The 18,412-nt window shown below is 39.6% G+C and overlaps 1 protein-coding gene across 20 annotated transcripts in view; it reads right to left on the reverse strand.

Annotated features, from left to right (window-relative positions):
• Positions 1–1,676: 1,676 nt before the first annotated feature.
• AHI1 (Abelson helper integration site 1) overlaps positions 1,677–18,412 on the reverse strand; it is a 152,312-nt gene continuing 135,576 nt past the window's right edge. For 13 of the 20 annotated variants that reach the window (XM_045572630.1, XM_045572631.1, XM_045572622.1 and 10 more), the window contains one exon: positions 1,703–1,820. In XM_045572630.1, the coding sequence (XP_045428586.1) occupies positions 1,718–1,820 (103 nt within the window). In that variant the 3' untranslated portion in view covers positions 1,703–1,717. Of the gene's footprint in view, positions 1,821–9,039; positions 9,916–16,133; positions 16,770–18,412 lie in introns of those variants that run through there. The other 7 variants (XR_006739956.1, XR_006739955.1, XM_045572628.1 and 4 more) reach the window with 3 other exon arrangements.

An 18,412-nucleotide genomic window follows, 5' to 3' on the forward strand; every position in this document is an offset into this window, starting at 1 on the left:
GATCTACTGGCTCTGGTACCACATACTATAATATGTAGAAAGACTCCTCACATCCAACCCCAAATGATGGGTGATGGGTACAGTTACACAAAGAACAAGATTCCACTGTAGGCCCATCTCCACAAATGGAACAAATCTTACTTCCCCTCCACACCGATGCTGGTATCAAATAGCATGACAGACCTAGCAAATAAAACTTCAGGGTTAAATTTGAGTTTCAGATAAATAACAATTTTTTTAGTATAAGTACATTTCAAATATTGCATGTTCCAAATGTTGCATGTGACATATTAAGAATGATTTGTTTGTCTGAAATTCGAACTTAACAGGAAAGCTCCTATTTTACCTGGCAACCCTATGTAAGACCATGAACGAGATTCGAACTTGCCACCTGATAAGGCTTTTCCACTGGATCCTTTTTCTGGGTTCCAGCCTGGGGTGTCAGGGGAGCTTTGACAGAGCCCCATTAAGTGATTTCTCCCTTTCAGACCCTTCCCACTTTCTACATGTATAGGGGGTCTTGCCTGTCTGGACAGATTCACAGTATCTGAACAGGTCATGAGCATGTCATCTGCACCACAGGAATTACACACCCTGCATGCTTTTATCTGGCACCATATAAGAACTCAGTGCCTTTCTGTGGGCATACTGAGCCCAGTTCCCCAGGAGCCACACTAAAAAATCCTGAAGACAGTAAAGCTTCACGGACAGTTGGTAGATAATCAGACTAGAACACTTCCATTTCTTTTACATGTCAGGGGATTAAATAGTCAGCCAACCATATGACATGCCTAGCAGCTATTTTCAGCTCTGTTTTAACCTGTTGAACTCCGGATAGCAACTTCTGTATTTTTATCTTCCTTCGAGGCAATAAGTATGGGGCAGTGAGGTTACAGAGAAATAACAACTGGCAAGAAAACAATCTAAATTAAGCACCTGTGTTGTGATTACAAAAATACACAGATTTCCTTCGCTTCTGCTGGTAATGCTGGAGCCCACACATTTGTAATGTGCCTGCACGCAATGAGCGTGTACTCACACAGTTCTTTTCCATTTAACCTTTTGGGTCAGATCTGTTAAGATTTCCTCCCTCCCCCGCCACATGATTGGCGCAGGATTTCTTGCCTTCTCACATTGAAGCCAGAGTGATAAGACTGTTTAACCCTTCATTTCAAAATACAAAGGCTAATGGCCATAGCTGCTGTCACAAAAATATGCCCCCCAATGAGCTAGAATTCTTGCTCCTGGGGCTTTGGCTAACTCCGGTTGTCTAGCCAATGTTTCCCAAAGTGTGGTACGCGTACCCCCAGGGGTACGGGAAGAGTTTGGTGGGGGTACGCGTTGCACCAAAGTTTGGTGGGGATATGCACTGCACCGTGCTTAGCTGCGCCTAATTCTACGTTCTCATGAGTTACAAAAATTATAGAAGGGGTACACATATGTCAAAAGTTTGGGAAACACTGGTCTAGGCAATGCTTGGAAGTGCCACCAATCACCTCCCTTTCTCCTTGACTTGAATGGACATGAGGCTGTGCATTCTTCAAAAGACTGCAGGTTCACCGGGACCATGACACTGTCTTGTTCATTGCTGAAATCTTTTGCTAGGGCTGCCAGGACAAAACACCACAGATGAGGTGGCTTGCGAAAGAGAAATTTATGTTCTCACAGTTCTGGAGGCTGGAAGTCCAAGGTCAAGGAGCCAGCAGGTTTGGTTTCTTTAGAGGCCCATCTCCTTGGCTTGCAGATAGCCACCTTCTCCCTGTGTCCTCACATGGCTTTTCTCTTTGCAAGTCCTGGTGTGCCTTTGTCCAAATTTCTTCCTATGAAGACAGTCGAATTGGCACCCTCCCTAATGGCCTCAATTCTAATTTAATTACCTCTTTAAAGGCACTATCTCCAGATACAGTCATATTTTGATATTCTGGGAGTTAGGACTTCAACATACAAATTTTGAGGAGACAGAGACACAATCCAGCCCCAAACAAGCCACTGTATGTCTAATCATGAATTTAGTGGCTGCCACCCGGAAGGCAATACTTGCCTGTTGAATTAATACAAGAACTTAATGTCATTGGTGGGGCACGTCCCTTAAGAGTTTCTTGTATAAATTAATCCAGCATCTGATTTTTAAACTTGTGTTGTACCTGCACATTTTACTGGTCATGGACCGTAATCTGATCAGACTTAAAATCAGTGACATTGAGCTTCCACAGAGACGAGGCTGTGTGTCAGGGCAACCCTCCCACTCGCAGGCCCAGAGCTTGTCACTTCTATGTCACCTCCACCTGCTCCCCATTGGGCTGGGATGGCGGCCGGCTGGAAGCGCAGGGGCAGTAATGAGGCTCCCAGCTGTCATTCCCCGGCCTCCTTTCTGTAGATGCTTGACCTCTCCCTGTGGAGGCATGCATTTCCCGCTTCCGTTATTTCCTTCCAGTTGGGAAGAAAAAAAATATTACTCCCCAAAGATCTCCTGTTCCTTTTCCAGGGGAGAATGGGCATCTCAACAACATACCCATTGTCTGACGTGAGCTTTGCTCTACTAGTCTTTCAGGGGAAAAATAAGCCCCAAAACTTTGATCCCCGGGGAGGTGAAGCGGAAGTTGATCTTCACCATTAAATTTTTTTATAGATAGCAAAGTCCATGCTTCCACCTGCATCCAAAGCACAGAGGCAGGCAGCTGGCAGAACAAAGCACCAGGGAACTGGCTGGCCAGAGTCTCTTAAATTGCCCATGTACAGGTGCAGCTTGTTTTTCATCTCGGTGGCAGTCACTAGTGATTGACAATGTTTTACCCAGAGGATTTAACCCCTTTTTCTCCTAGAAGAACCAGAGTCAGGTCTCATGATGTAGAAAATAAGACTGTTCTAAAGAAATTTAACCCAAATGGACGGAGACCCTGTTGTGAACCCACGTTACCCTCCGTGAAAAAAAGAAACTAAACCATTTCAGACAAAATCTTTGAAAAATGCTCACTAGGTCTTTCCAGCTTGGTTGCCAAGGCTGATAGACAGCCAGCTAGAGATGGCGCGGGAGGGATGTTCCTCTAGAATGTGAGTGACCTGGGCGTTGGATGTCCTGGGTGTTCAGTAAGAAGTGAAGTACCTGACCTAGAAAACCAATTCCTGTTTGCCTTCAGCTTTTTTCCATTACCATCAAACAAGCTATTTTAGGGGCTTAGCAGCAGAGAGGAGAGACACTGTCGTGCAGCCAGTTTTCAAACTTTCAAAGATGGTGAACTCAGCAGTCTCTCTGGTTCTGTGCTGGTTTGTCTGTTTCTCCCCCAATGACTCCCACTGCATCTCAGGTGGGGTTCCTTTTCAGAGCTGGCACTAGGACATGAGCCATACGGGGAGTCCATTGGAGGGGGAGGATTGATGAAGACGTCCAGATAGGCTATTGGCCTGGTGCTCCCTCTGGCAGTCTTTGGAACTTGCGTGGGCGATGAACTGAGCTGTCAGATAGGGATGAGGGCAATCTTTAGAATGAGCAACCACTGGGAGGGTTGCAGGAAAAGCTCTTCTCCACAAGAACAGCTTGAAAGAGGCCAAGTGCACAGGGGGGATTATCTCCTAAACTGGGAGCCTCTGGGAGTGAGAAGGGACGTTGGCTATTGCTGGTTACAAGTTAGCTCTTCAGGGGAAGGCTCCAGTGTCTTGGGGTGGACCCCTCAGTCCTCTGTCTCCTCAGCAGGGTCTGGGGACAAGGGAAAGAGATTTGAATAAAGTAGTCGTAGTGTAGACAGTGGTCGTAGTGGTTCCATGTTCTGGTAGGTGCATTATATTGTAAATCACCTCCGCTTAGAGCAAGCAACCTCACAGATGAATACTCTTGATCATTTAAATGCCTGGAACACACTGTAGCCTGAGCACAGAGCGTGACCTCAATAATCCTCACAGCCATGGAGCAATGGTTTAATTTCTGAATGGAAAATGACATACAGATGACTCCAACACTTCCTCTGAGAGTGCATTTCCAATGACCACACATGCCCAAGGAGCCTTCCTCTCTGTATCTTTGGCTTTGACATGGCCTTTGAAATGCTCGGTGGAGGGCATCTGTCCAGTTAATCTGGAAGTAAAATAATCAAAGGAACGCTGTGGCCTGGAAACCAATCTACATCATCCATAAATCAAACCTTTTGTATGTGTCTTGATATCTCTACGTGGCCAAAAGCTATCGAATTTAAACATTTTGAATTTTTTACTAATTGTTTTGATCTCAGACGTAAATAACAGCTACTAATGGTCGTGCATGAAATAAAATACCAGGATTATTGCAGAAATTAAAGCCTCAGTGCCATAGAGATCATCTAATGAAGCGAAAGCTTGGATGCATGTTGGCTTAATCAGAACAATAGAGCTGTCAACCAGATAGGGATACTGTAGGGAGCAATGCCTCAGAAACAGCGCGGTCTAGCATTGGGCAACATAGCTCCTCTCTATCTGCATTTATAGTGGGCATATAGAATATGCTTCTGCTTCGATGTGATTCACAGAACCTTGTGTGTGCGTGGTGAGAATAAATTCTAAATTCAGCTTCAATATTTACTCCTCTCACTGGCACTCCTGTCACCACCGTGATCTGGAAGCAGGAACTTGCAGGCCCAGAGTGATCCATGGGCAGTTGAGTGCTGTGACCTTTTCATTTGGGTCCTTCCACAGGAGGACGAACACTTCCTAATCACCACACGCATTCTAATACCCTGTACACAAGGGGTAAGAGACAATGCTCTAGATTATGGATATTCTTGGCCTTGGGAAAAAAAATTTATTTTCCCCTTAAAGTTTGTAAAGGTAATTACCATTATTTACAGTGCTGAGGGCAAAGCCCCACCCTGGGCTTCGGGCCAGGGGATCTCAGACTAGAGTGTAGTGAGGTGAGCCAACTCCAAGACAAAAGCACAATTATGTTCACACAAAAACCAGCACTGGTGGCAGTGGGATGGAGGAAACACCCACGCAGGGGGGAGGCGTGTGGAGGGAGGGGCTTCCTTTGAAGTTTTGCATAAATCTGGTGATTTCCCTCCTCCCCCCACAGGGCTGGGAATGGAGATTCTGGGTTTTCATCTTGGGTCTCTTATTAAGCCGTGCCATAAGGAAACGGACTTCCTCCTTACTTGATTTGCCAATTTAAAAAACCGAACTTCAAATAAAAGGATTCTGGAAGAATTAAGAAAACGGGAAATGTTGTGCAAGGTGCTGTGAAGTTTTCTTCATTTCTTGGCAGAAAGGAGCTAAAGTAAAACACCAGAAAGAAGGCATCTTTGCTTTGTAAGCCCACCTTACTTGTCAGGCACTTCACTTTCCCTTCCGTTCTGATTCACGTCCATTGTCCACTTAGGAAAGTGTCAAAGCAGTGGGGTTGGGAGAAGTATTGCCACAGTACATCTGGTTCTTCCAGTCAGAAAATAATTAGCTAATAACTGCTTGCACACGTTACCTTTCTGTTGTATCTTTTTCTTCCTGCCAGGATTAGGGCCAGATGATTATTTGTGCTAATGGTGTGAATCAGTGACAAGAAAAGCGTGTAATGGAAGTGTTGACATGCCTTGAGATATCTGGCCCTGACAAGGGAACCACGGGCAGTGACAGGAAGAATCAGGACCCACTGAGCACTCCCCACCTGGCCCTAGACTGGCTGAATGCCCTGGGTACTAAAGCCCAGACTCCCAGGTCATCTATAGCTCAGTTGTTCAGGAGGAAAACCATAGCAAGTTGGATTTTTTCTCTCAGTCCAGGAGGAAATGCTCTTTGGGAAATAGATGTGGACACGTGAAGACTGTTGGCCATGACCTCAGTGAAGCCGAGGCTGAGGACATTTTGGAGCACCAGCCTGCCTCTTACTCCTGTACAGGACAGAGGCAGACACCTGACAGAACCCAGCAATCAGCTCCACACACCTAGCTCTCTCGCAGTGCTGGCAGCAGAGAGGGAAGGGGAATTACAAGCAGGCTGGACTTGAAACAGTGCTGTGGCCCCACCTGAATTTCAGGTGCCCCAGGGAGTGCTTTCAACCACCTGGAATGGAGGCTGTTTCAGGGTACAGATGCAATATGTGTTTGTCTTGCTTTTGTTTGCACCTGAATGCAAGTACCAGGTGGAAGCCAGAAGGTGTGGAGCATTGCAAACAATTTTGACTGTAAATAAAGAGAATTTAAGTGTTTAAAGCCTGGAGAAAGAGAGAGAGAGAGAGAAAGAGAGAGAGAGAGAGAGAGAGAGAGAGAGAGAGAGAGAGAGAGAGAGAGAGAGAGAGAGGAAATGAGAGGGTAGGGTAGAGAGAGAAGGAGAGAAGAAAGGGAAGAGGAAATAGATTTACTATTAAAGGCAATAGAAAAATACACAGAGATTTGTAATGGTGTGATACTGCTACATATTTCCCATGATAGGTTCATATCCCCGCATACAACCCATCCTCACTTTATCTATATATATAGCTAATAAGCCCTTGGATCTATGATCTGCCTTGTTCAGTACAGAATATGCCTACCATGTACCAGGCACTAAACACTAGGAATAAATGATGAAAGATTGTCAGATAGGAAACAAACACTTATGATGTGATAGCTGCTATGGTGATGTTCCACAGGCCAGGACAACAAAAAGAACCATCTATATATCCTTAGGACAGTGAAGGAAGACTGACGAGGAAACACATCAAAAAGGAAGATCTCACATAAACCTCTTCTTTCAGCCTCCGAAACAACCCAAGGCCGTGGGAATTGAAATCACTAGATTTCAATTCCCACAGCCTTGAAATGCATTGGTGTTTTAGGCCTTCTTTGTGGGTAGGACATGTCTCTGTACTATATCAAATTTTGAAACATAACATTTTACTTTAATGCTAAGATTGATGTGAATATTTATAGGGCAATACGTAACTTTGAGACTCATTTTTTATCATCCTGTTTTGTTGAAAATTGTTCTGCAAAAGACATCAAAATTTGGAAAATATGTAATATTTAGCTTTCTCATTTTTTTTTAATAAAGTCACTTTTTGTCAACTGTGAAAAAAAAGGCAATTTTGTAAAGTAAGTCCTTGCATTTTAAAAGAAAATAAAGTATGTATTATGGTTAAATACATTTTTGAGTGAGATGACCCAATAGTGCTAAAGAATAATTTACTCAATAGGATAAATGTCATCCTTGTACTTCCCCAGCTATGTAGACAGCAAGTGTCATGGCGAGGTTACCCACAATGGCCTCCATTCTCAAGAACCAGACCAGGCTAATGTTTATACTCAGTGGTAGTTACACTAATCCTAAGGGGACTTATAAGATCAGAAATTGAAAGCATATCTAGACTGAAAGATAAAGATGTTCAACAGCATCTCTAACAGCAGTCGAACAGAAGTCTGAGAGCAAAGTGTCATGACCATAAGCAGACCTGACGGAGTTGGACCCATGCCAAAAGATGTGATCCCCATCTCTCACTCCAGCCCGCCCAGTCTGTGTGTGATTCCCACACCTCTGCCTCGAGGTCCCCAGGGGGTTCCTGACATTTCTTGTGTAAACACGACTCCACAATATTGGGTTTGTTTGTTGAACATAGAATTATTTGAAGCTTTCAGACTCCCCCCGCCCCCCTGTAGATTATGAAAATATGGGTGATGAAAATGACTGGATTCACTTGACCAGCATGAAATACATAACCCAAAAAATCCTTAGAATTAGACGTTCAGACTCAGCATGAGTGTGTCTGTGGGCTTCTGTATATGAGTCTAGGAATCTTTTCTCTTAAAAAATTATGGAAATTTTAAGAAGAGAGAATCAAGATATCCGATTCTCAGACCACAGGATTCAGATACACACATTTTAGAATGCTGTTGAAGGCTTTTTACCCTCAGATGATGGGAATGCAAAATGTTATGCAAATCAGACTTAATCTTCTGAGTGATTTGCCTCAATAAAAAAAGTTAAAGATGCAAAAAGACCATATCCACATTTTTAGGTTGTGTTTTTATGAAAATAAAGTGTTGCTCAGAATATCTTGGGAGCTTGAGCAGACATCTAGTCACTACCCATGGGTCCTTCAGGTTTCCTTAGCGTGAACAGCAGACTGAGATGAGATGAGTAATGGTTAATATAAACTCAGTGAGTGCCAATCAGGCAAGGAAGAAGAAAAAAGGAAGTCAGAAGAAAGAAGAAAAGGGGAATGTGAAAAAGGAAGAGAATGAAAATAGACTACAGATGTGACCATGACTAATGACATTTTCCTTCCATAAATTCCCTATTCTTGATGGACATTTACAATTTTTAAAAAGATTATATTCTGCTTCAGACATCGTTTAATATCAAGCACAAGTAGATTTATGAAAGTTACCCCAGGCACACCAGAAATGTTAAATAACACACTAACAGATTATGTGTTAACTTTTAAATAATACATTGATCAATAGATTGTCAGTGTCCAAGACATGTGCTCAGTGCCTTTATGAGAACACAATTAGCCATCATAATTAGGAAAGGAGCCTCAGTGCATGTGACATTAAGGATGAAACTTGAGTGGCAGTATTCAGCATAGGCGCTGAGGAAAAGAATTGCAAGTCAAGGGCGTGAGTAGCAATGATCCTGGGGGGAGGAGCATGTTCTTGCTGCAGTGTGAGCAGAGGAACACCACTGCCATCATGAACGGGGTCCAGCAGCAGGGGACAGATCATGTGCTCAGCTCTTTGGGCCTTCTTTCAGAGTTGAAGTAAGTTTCTTATTTTGGCTATTACTTCCAAGGCAACTGGATTTCACCTGAGAGTTTCTTGTGGTATCAGAGACCACAGGACTAGATTTATAGAAATTATTCTCTCTTTTTGTTACTTCTGTACTTTTAAAAATAATGTATTTTTTATTGATATCAGAGAGGAAGAGAGGAGAGAAACATCAATGATGAGTGAGAATCATTGATCGGCTGCCTCTTGCATGCCCCCTAATGGGGATCCAGCCTGCAACCTGGGCATGTTCCCTTGACCAGAATCAAACCTGGGACCTTTCAATACACAGGCCAATGCTCTACCCACTGAGCAAAACTGGCTAGGGCTATAGGAATTATTCTTAAACAAATAGTTAAAGTTCAATGGATTCAGTGGTAATGGATGGGTGTATCAGATCAGTGAAGTTCTAAGCAGGGCACGATGTGGTCAGGTTTGCATTTTAAGAAAGGTTCTGTTACTACTATACTTGCAAGTTAATCTGATGAAGTTCTAGGTCAAAAAGAAATTTGTCCTTTAAATAAAAAAATGTAATTAATATGATGACTTGAACAATAGTCATTTGGCTTGGATATATAATGCATGAAATGATTTTGTTTTACTTGGTTTACAAAAAGTTTTGGAAAAGGGATTCTGGCATTTTCTGCGAACCTCATTCTCCTCTGTCTACAAAATACAATTGAAATTGTTTATATGTTGTTATTTGGATTCTGACACACTCCACATTTGTTTCTTGTATTTTAAAAACATTTCTAAATATAGGATGGCAGCACAAACACAAATACCTTATAGTTGGCTATAGGAGCTCATAAATTACTTCTGAAAGACACATATCCAAATTAGTATTAACTTATTATAGTTGTCTCTTGCACAGGGAACATATATTGGCTTTCTACATATTTCTACATTTCCCACATCAGAAGAGCATTCCTGGGTGAAAAGGACAGTCCTGGGAGGACAGTTGGACTCTGGTCAATAGTTGTTGGGCAAGTCCATTTGTCTCTTTGTGATTGGTTTAACATATGGTGTAATAATATGGCCTTTTCTGCCTAACAAAGGTTGTTAGAAGTCTTAAGTTTGCTAATGAAGGTGCAGGTGCTCTGGAAATCACGATAGGATGTTGGTGGCCATTAACGTGACACTTTCAAGGTGAAACAGAGTAGTAGAGTAGAGGCTTCCAGTTCAATGGTCCGGTCCACGCAGCTCCTGTCCAATGCTTGGCAAACAGGTATTTGATAAATAGTGTTGAATAAGTGAATATCCACATATACGCATTTAAAAAACATTAAAAGTGTTAAAACTATTGAGGATCCTGAATTATAAAAATGTTTAAGGACGTAGTTAATAACTCTAGCTATTGATATGTAAATAAAACCAGCCCCTATCCTCAACCCAGTTTTCAATACAGTAAACACACACACACACTCACACAAAAACAAAAATCAAAGCAAGCAATCCTATTCCCTCCCCATGCATGCATAGAAATGTCACCTTTCCAGACCTGATGTCACCTTATTTACATTTTTTCTACTTTTAACCCTAACTCAATTAAATTTATCATTTGTAATAACCTAGTTTTGAGGGGGAATTTATCTGAATATAGACATGCTCTATGTAGGACTTTTCCTTTTAACTGTGGATGAGGCTGAGAAAATTTATGAAAACTAGGATTTAAGGCTGCAACTTTCAGCTCAGTGAGAATGTTCTCTAGGAATGGCAGTAGGAGTAGAACCTGCTCTGGTTTGTGATTCTGGAGAAGTCACTTACCTGGGGTACAAGAATGGTCTTTGCTTTTATTCTGGAGGGATACACACACACACACACACTCCATCCTATTTCAAAGTTGTATGCAGAAGAGCTCTGAAAGGAGCATTTCAGATGGAGGGCCTTGGAAGGATATGAAGGCTTTTCTACATGTTCTCTTGCTCATTTTCCCCTTTGGTTATTCAGTTTGGGGTCCTGCTGTTTTTTGTTTGTTTGTTTGTTTATTTTTTGTTTTGTTTTTTTCCTTTCTTTTCTTTTTTAACTTAGGTCCAAGCAACAGACTGTCCAGGTTCCCTGAGAGAGGATACATTTTCAGTAGCAAGGATAAAGAGAAAGACTATTCTTAGAGAAAATACAATGAATGTAAAGTGTTTACAGTTAGCCTTTAGTAACTGGGCTGGAGCCATTACCCTTTGCCTGGCTTCTCACATGTTTCCTTTGAGCAGGACCCGTCTTATTCTCTGCCACCTGGGACCTTTCCCCTCATGCTGAAACTTCCAGATCAAGGTTCCCAGGCCCCTCTGCGTCCTCCTGTCTGTGGACATAGATACAATGTAGATTTCACTTTTTAGGGGGAGGCATCTCTACCTCCCCAGCAAGGAGGAGCTTGTTTACTGTGATCCATCCTGAACACAAACCACTGTAAAACCTGTATCAAGTTACACACAAGTACACAGATCACTTTTTACACTGATATGAACTGACAAAGAACTTACTGTTATATAGAAATATCTATTCTATTTTAATCAAAACAAAAGTTACGTTTCATTCTTTCTCTGGATTAGAAGGGGTTGGAACAGATTTATCTGTGTTCTAAGTTTGCAAAAATGACAGGACTGTGCTTCCAGAAGAGGAGACCCAGATGGAGGAGATGGCCTTGTGTGTGTTGTTTATAGGAAAGGATGTGTTCCAGAGGCTACCAAGAGAGAACCGACTTTCCAGTCTCCCAGGCAAGAACCCCGTCCTATCTAGCAGCGGGCAGGCATGCCAGAGGCTGACCAGACTATCTCAACCCCCTCCCCAGGCCCATCCCTCTTCAAGAAAAGACCACACAATCCAGAGAACAGACCAAACTCATGGTCTCAGGCCAGGATCTTTTCTCTGTCTTGGATATTCTTATTTTGAAACTCAAAAGTGACAACGGGTGGGTCTGCCTTTGGCTACAGGGCAATGTAAATATAATAGTGTCATAACCATGTTTGCAAGAAAAGTCTACCTTCACTTTATGCGACTGTAGGATCTCCAGCAATAGTCTAGTCTGAAAGTCTGTCGCAAGTGTATTGGATGTTTCCGTTTGCCAGACCTGTCAGGATAAATTAATTACAGGATGTTGCAGACATGGCAGAGCTCCAGCAGCATCTTGCATAGTTTAATATAGCCCCGTTTCCCCATTTCAATGCACTTGTGGTTAGATAAATCCTCAGAAATTTACAGCTGCTATAGATGAGTTTATGTACTCTGCCTGCACACATGATAAGTACAATAAGAATTTGTGTTCTTAAGGTGCATAGATTTTACTGACATTTCTTTACCACGATGGAAATATTTAGTTGCTAAAAGTAGCATCTGCAGATACTTTTGAACATTAACTTCTGTGTGACAGGCAGGGATGGTTAAAAACATGACCGTGCTCAGCCATCTTCCCTCCACTTTAAATCGAAGAACTGTAGCTCAGAAAAAAATTAAATGAGCATTGATAGCAAATGGTCCCGTGAACAAACAGAAAAAAAGAAAAAAAAGAATTACTATTAATTTTCAGTTGAAAACACGGAAAAATAACAAACTGAAGCTACCATGCTTTTCTCCATGGAAACGTCTTCCTTTGGTCTCATGAGTACTTTTTCACAAGCTTCAGCTGTACATTTTTGCTCCAGCAACAAGTCATTTTCCTAATTTTCTTGCTTTTTTCTCCTTTTGGATTCTATTTCTTTCTGAACTTCATTAAGCAAGTCATGTCCATTCCAAGCATTTTAAATGATTAGCAATATATGTTTACTAGATAAATGTTGTAGAAACAAACCATTCCTACATTTTATGCTACCATATTCTCTCAAATTCTTAAAAGAATCAAGTGATGATTTAAGAAGAAATAAACTAAATTAAGTAAAAATCAGATTCTTCAGTACTTTTAGGAATGACACAAGTATATACAGCTGGACAATTCCGACATAGTAGCGGTAGGACATGCATGTTACAGATATTTTTTAGACAGAGCAGAAATTAAAATTGTTCAATCTTAGCATTATTCTAAGTTTTCAAGACAATAAAAAAAATAACTCAACTATAATCTGAATGAATTTTAGGTGTTAGAAGAGCAATTTCAGAAAACAGAGGGCTCACAACATATGCTTGATGTAGATTTGAAGAGCATCGTAAGAAAAAAAAAAGTATTCTTTGTGTTTACAAAACAAATGTTTTTATACTATCTAGTTCCTGCCTTAACTTAAAGTATTTCCTATTCACTTTAATAATTAGAGCAGAAGTATATGATGAATGAAGGGCCTCATTACCAAGCTTGCTTTCTGGGTCTCTGCAGAGAGTAGCTGTCTGCTTTAGCCTACTTGGTCCATTGTTAACCCTAAATGAGACTGACATTCAATTCTCCCGCAGATAATTGGTCCATCCATAGACTGAGTTTGCCAGTCACCAGAACCTTTTGATTGACACGATGCTTGATGTTTTTATTATCTTATATGACTAGAATGGCGCTCTTTGCTGCTTCTTGAATAATATGCTACTGTATTTGTATTAGTTTGACTCCATAGAATCTATTTCTTAAGAAAATGTAAAAATTACAGCATGGAGTAAAGATTTATCAAAGTAATTATGGATGAACACATGACCAGTAAAATGAGTGAACAAAATACATCGGTAATTTTTTTTTTTTTTTTTACTCAAGTGTATTTCAATTTTTTTAGGTCACTGTGCATTAAAGACATAATAGATGCTTCTAGTACCTGAAAGTGGCTATAGGTACATCCAGATCACTTCTTCAGTGAGTCTTGCCTGTGCTGGAGTGTCCAACTACCACCAGTTGCTGGCTCACTCTACATAGAGACTGAGCCCAGCGGATGAGTCTGACAAACCTCCACTTACAGCCAGCATTCATGTATACTGGCCAAGTGCCTCAGCCTCCAAAGTCTCGGTTTCCTTATTGGCAGGGCAAAAAAGATTTTATCTATCTCTTGGGTTTGATGTGAAAAGTAAATGAGGTCATGCACATAAATTGAAGATTTGTGGAATATTTTCTGTAGTTAAGTTCAATGAAAAGTGGGATTGTTGAAAAATGTTCCCATAATTTACTTAATAGCAATGGCCCTCAGATGGAAATCATTTAAATATGTATAAAAGTGTAAGACCACAGATTTTTGTTATAGTTTCTAGAATTTTCTAAATATTTGTGAGTTAAATAAACAACTACAGTGATGTCATAGAAAGCTATAAAATGATGTTATTTCCCAGATACAGTCCTGCTGAATTTTTTAAGGAGAAAATATATTATAGTTTAAGAATAAAATTAATGTCAACTATTTACTTTTATGGAAAGAAAATTTACACAGAATTTCAAAAGCACCAAGTATTAGTACATTTAAAAACTCTGAATTTTGAAATGTATTATTATATTAAATTAAATATAATTAAATTAAATAATAAATTAAATATATTATTATATTAAATAATGCCAAGTAAAATAACATATTATTTTACTTGCTGTTACTTAAAATTGTCTACAATGTGTTGAAATTCTTTGTGATTAAAACCAAAATCAAAGAAACAATACATATTTCAAAACTATGAGCTGAAACCGTAGAGAGACTGAAACTGTAGAGAGACACATATTTTTATTTCTTAATTACCAAGGGCAGTCACGAGAGAAAAACACCTTGCATTTATGATATTAAATATTTCATGCTTTAATTTTTTTAAAAACTTGATTTTTATTCTAGTTTTGCAAATCCAATTCATTAATAGTTTTGATACTGAGTAATCTTTAATCATCAAGATAGAGTAGAATCAATATTTAAAAAACAAATTTCTAAGAATGGTTTAAAATACTATTTCGATCTAGAAAAAGTATCCAATTGTTACCTGTTTGGAGAAAAAAAAAAGACTTCAAAAATGGGATAAAATTCATTAATTTCTGAATGAAGATAAAACAACAACAGCAGCAACAACAACAACAGCAAAAACCCACAATTTTTTCACTAAGAAAATGTATGGCTATCATAAATCTTCAAATGGATTATTTTGTCTGATTCCTCTACTTGAGTATAATTTGGAATTATTACTCAGAGGGTATTTTTATGATCGCTCCCATTAGATCTCATCTCAAAGAATGTGGTAAAGATGTTTTATTAACCTATCTGTGAACATAACCCAGTTTGGCTATGTTAACAGGGACAAAAAAGGACTGGGCTTTGAGAGAAACCAACTTTTCCTGGTGTTTGCCTCAGTTGTTATTTTTGTCTTCAGTAGTTGCAATATAAAAATAACCCTTTATTTTTCTATGAACTCTGAAATCTCAGTATGTCTTTAGATACCCCAACATATTATTTTACTTGGCATTATTTAAAATTGTCTACAATGTGTTGAAATTCTTTGTGATTAAAACCAAAATCAAAGAATCAAATTCTTTGTGATTAAAACCAAAATCAAACATATTTCAAAACTATGAGCTGAAACAGTAGAGAGACTGAAACTGTAGAGAGACACATATTTTTATTTCTTAATTACCAAGGGCAGTCACAAGAGAGAGAGAAAAAAAAACAACAAGCTTGTCCAAGAGTGACTCAAGCTGGCTGGGCCCAGCTGTACCTGAAGCACAGACACCCACCAGATCACCGAGGACTCAGCTACCAGAACAGACCTCTGTGCCGATCGCTGAGGCGTCAGCAGCTGTCAGTGCCACCCGCCACTTTAAAAAATGCCCCCTCCCCTAAATTCTGCACTTCATGGGCCTGTTTACCACTTTTCATGCCGCTACCACATGTGCAGAGATGAGAGCCAAATATGTTTTTACTAGAAGCTATCTCACATCGGGCATACATCTGGACAAATTCACACCTCAATGCCCAGCACTGTTTTCTCACTTCTTATTTTAATGGAATCAATTGTCTAATTTGGTAAATAAGTTTTCTAATTTTATATTAGTTTTGGCCTTTGAGGGTTAAATATTTCACTGAGAACCTGGCTGGCATGGCTCCCGCGGTTGAGCTTCGACCTATGAACCAGGAGGTCACAATTCGATTCCCAGTCGGGGCACATGCCCAGTTTGCAGACTCGATTCCCAGTGTGGGGCATGAGGAGTCAGCTGATCAATTATTGTCACTCATCATTGATGTTTCTAGCTCTCTCTCTCCTTCTCTCTTCCTCTCTGAAATAAAAAGATATATATTTCAATATTTCATTGAGAGACTTATAATTGCATAGCTGGGAAAGGAAAAGATTATAAAAAAAAGGAATAAACTTTCCTATTGTAACATCACACTTAAAAATATATAGTAACATAGTAATAACAACAGTTATTCTGATACTTAATAAACTGTTATTATGGAAGCAAATAAATAATGCAATGGAATAATTTAAAAACAAACATTAAGACTAAAATACATATTAAACAATGTTAGCCTAGAAATCACTTATATGCTTAATTATGAAATGCTTTTTTTAAAGTAAAAAAACACTGTTGCCAGTGTAGCCAAAAGACATTTTAGTTTATATGTATCAAGCTACAGATATGACTCATTAAAAAAATTTGTTCCCTTTTAATGCCTTTCTTACTGGCACCATTTTGAATGCACATTATTCTCAAACTGCTTATGTTTTTAAGTAAAGTTAAATTTCAAAAGCAGATATTTCATATTCTGAGTATAACATCACACATATAAACACATGGAATATATAATAATATTAAACAAATACATAGTAAACATCTTAACAATGTAAACACTTTTCATATTTGCTGGGTAGTAATTATGGTTTTCACTTTACTGGTTTTGAACAGTGGTAATGTAATTTTGAGGCAATTACCAATAAATACAAGTACCAATACTTTGTTTAACAGCAATCAAAATGGTTTATAACAATTAAGCTCAAAAGGCCACATTTCTTTTGCCACATTTATTTTTCCAAGCATTCCTTGCTTCTGATATTTCTAGATTCTTTCATAAGCACAAGAATACCGGATACTTCATTTCTTCCTTAGTTTCTGAAAATTCTGAATTCTGAAAGAAATTTCACTTGGTTTAATTTGCCATTTTATTTCTATGTATTTGGTTCTTTGGCTCTTCATTCTTCTTCTGTTTACTAGGAGAAAAGTACACAAAATGTACTTAATGAACTTAATGTCTTTTGGCCAGGATCAAATCTTGGCATGCCCAGGTACAATGGCACAGGTAATAAAACATACCGTGCAATGCACACACATACAACTACCCAAACATTAAACACCCATCTTCTAGTTTGCCTTGTGACCAACATTTCTTAGTATCATCAGCAATTGCTTAAAGCCTATTCCAGCATTGGCAAGTCAATAGTAAGCAAAAAATACACTTCTCAAAAACAGACACTAAGTACTCCAAACCTTGGATAACTTCCAGAAATTAAGAGCAGGCAATCAGAGTTTATAAAATTATTCATACACTGGGAAAAACAATTGTCATGGATCATGCTTCACAGTCAGTGACTGAAAAACATGTGGGCCATTTTATTAAATAGCATTCTTTCATTTAGTCTATGGCTGTGTTTAGTTTTACAAGTGGGCAAACTATTATATATTTTTTCAAATAAATCCAAAAACTGTTGTGTGTTATTTTTGATGGGCAAAGATAGTGATGATTAATTATGCATCTAGATGCAGCTTTGAAGTAAAACGAATTATACCATTAATAAACACCAAGAATCAACACAGAGATGAAACAAGAAGTTGCTACTTAGAGACATGTAGTAAGCATACTACAATTGGGGGTGAGGAACTAGTGGGGTTGCACCTGAAAACGGTAATGCAATTATTCTTACACTAGTGATGAACAGAGGTATCTGGACTTACACAAAAATGTTGTCTTTTCTCTAAACAGAAAGGGCCTAACACTAGGTTGCTCTTAGAAAAGAAACTGAATCGCAAGAAAGATGGCATTCTAGTTAAGGTGGTCTTCAATTCCACTGATCACTCTTTTTTTTTTAAAATATATAATTTTATTGATTTTGTACAGAGAGGAAGGGAGAGAGATAGAGAGTCAGAAACATCGATGAGAGGGAGTCATCGATCAGCTGCCTCTTGCACACCCCCTACTGGGAATATGTCCGCAGCCAAGGTACATGCTCTTGACCGGAATCGAACCCGGGACCTTTCAGTCCCCAAGCCGACACTCTATCCATTGAGCCAAACCGGTCCTGGCTCCACTGATCACTCTTGATAAAAGTAAAGCCTAAGGCAACATGGCAAGATAGGGCAGGTCAACTACTTCCTCAGGGCCTTCCTGGTGGCAAAGGAGGGTTAGGGAACATCTGTGCCTTTAGGGACCGACAGTTCCAGTCTTAAGTAAATGATTGCGCTATATTTTCATATGAAAAACATTTACACATGAGGGAAAAGAATCCTGTTAGTCCTTGTTTCCTATTTTAAATTTGTTAAACAGAGCCACCACAGATAAGCTGATATCAGATAGAAAAGCCCAAATATGTTTTAAGTGAAGCTCAGGAAAGCAAGTGAAGTAGTGGAAAAAATGGTGTGCATAATTTTTGTCCCTGTGTGGATACAGGTCAAGTACATAACACATGGGAAAATTAGGGTCTGATGAAAATGGGAAAGGAAGTAGTAAAGGCTCAAATGGGTGCTGGGAACAAATCACCCAGAGACCCTACACACATGTGCAGGGGTAGTGAGGATGGAGAGGATCTCAGAGCACCAACAAGGCACAGCAGAAGGAGAGGAAGTTCATGACAGTGGC

This window comes from Pipistrellus kuhlii, unplaced genomic scaffold, assembly GCF_014108245.1.
Source record: "Pipistrellus kuhlii isolate mPipKuh1 unplaced genomic scaffold, mPipKuh1.p scaffold_m20_p_5, whole genome shotgun sequence".
In the NCBI taxonomy this organism is placed as follows: Eukaryota; Metazoa; Chordata; class Mammalia; order Chiroptera; family Vespertilionidae; genus Pipistrellus; species Pipistrellus kuhlii.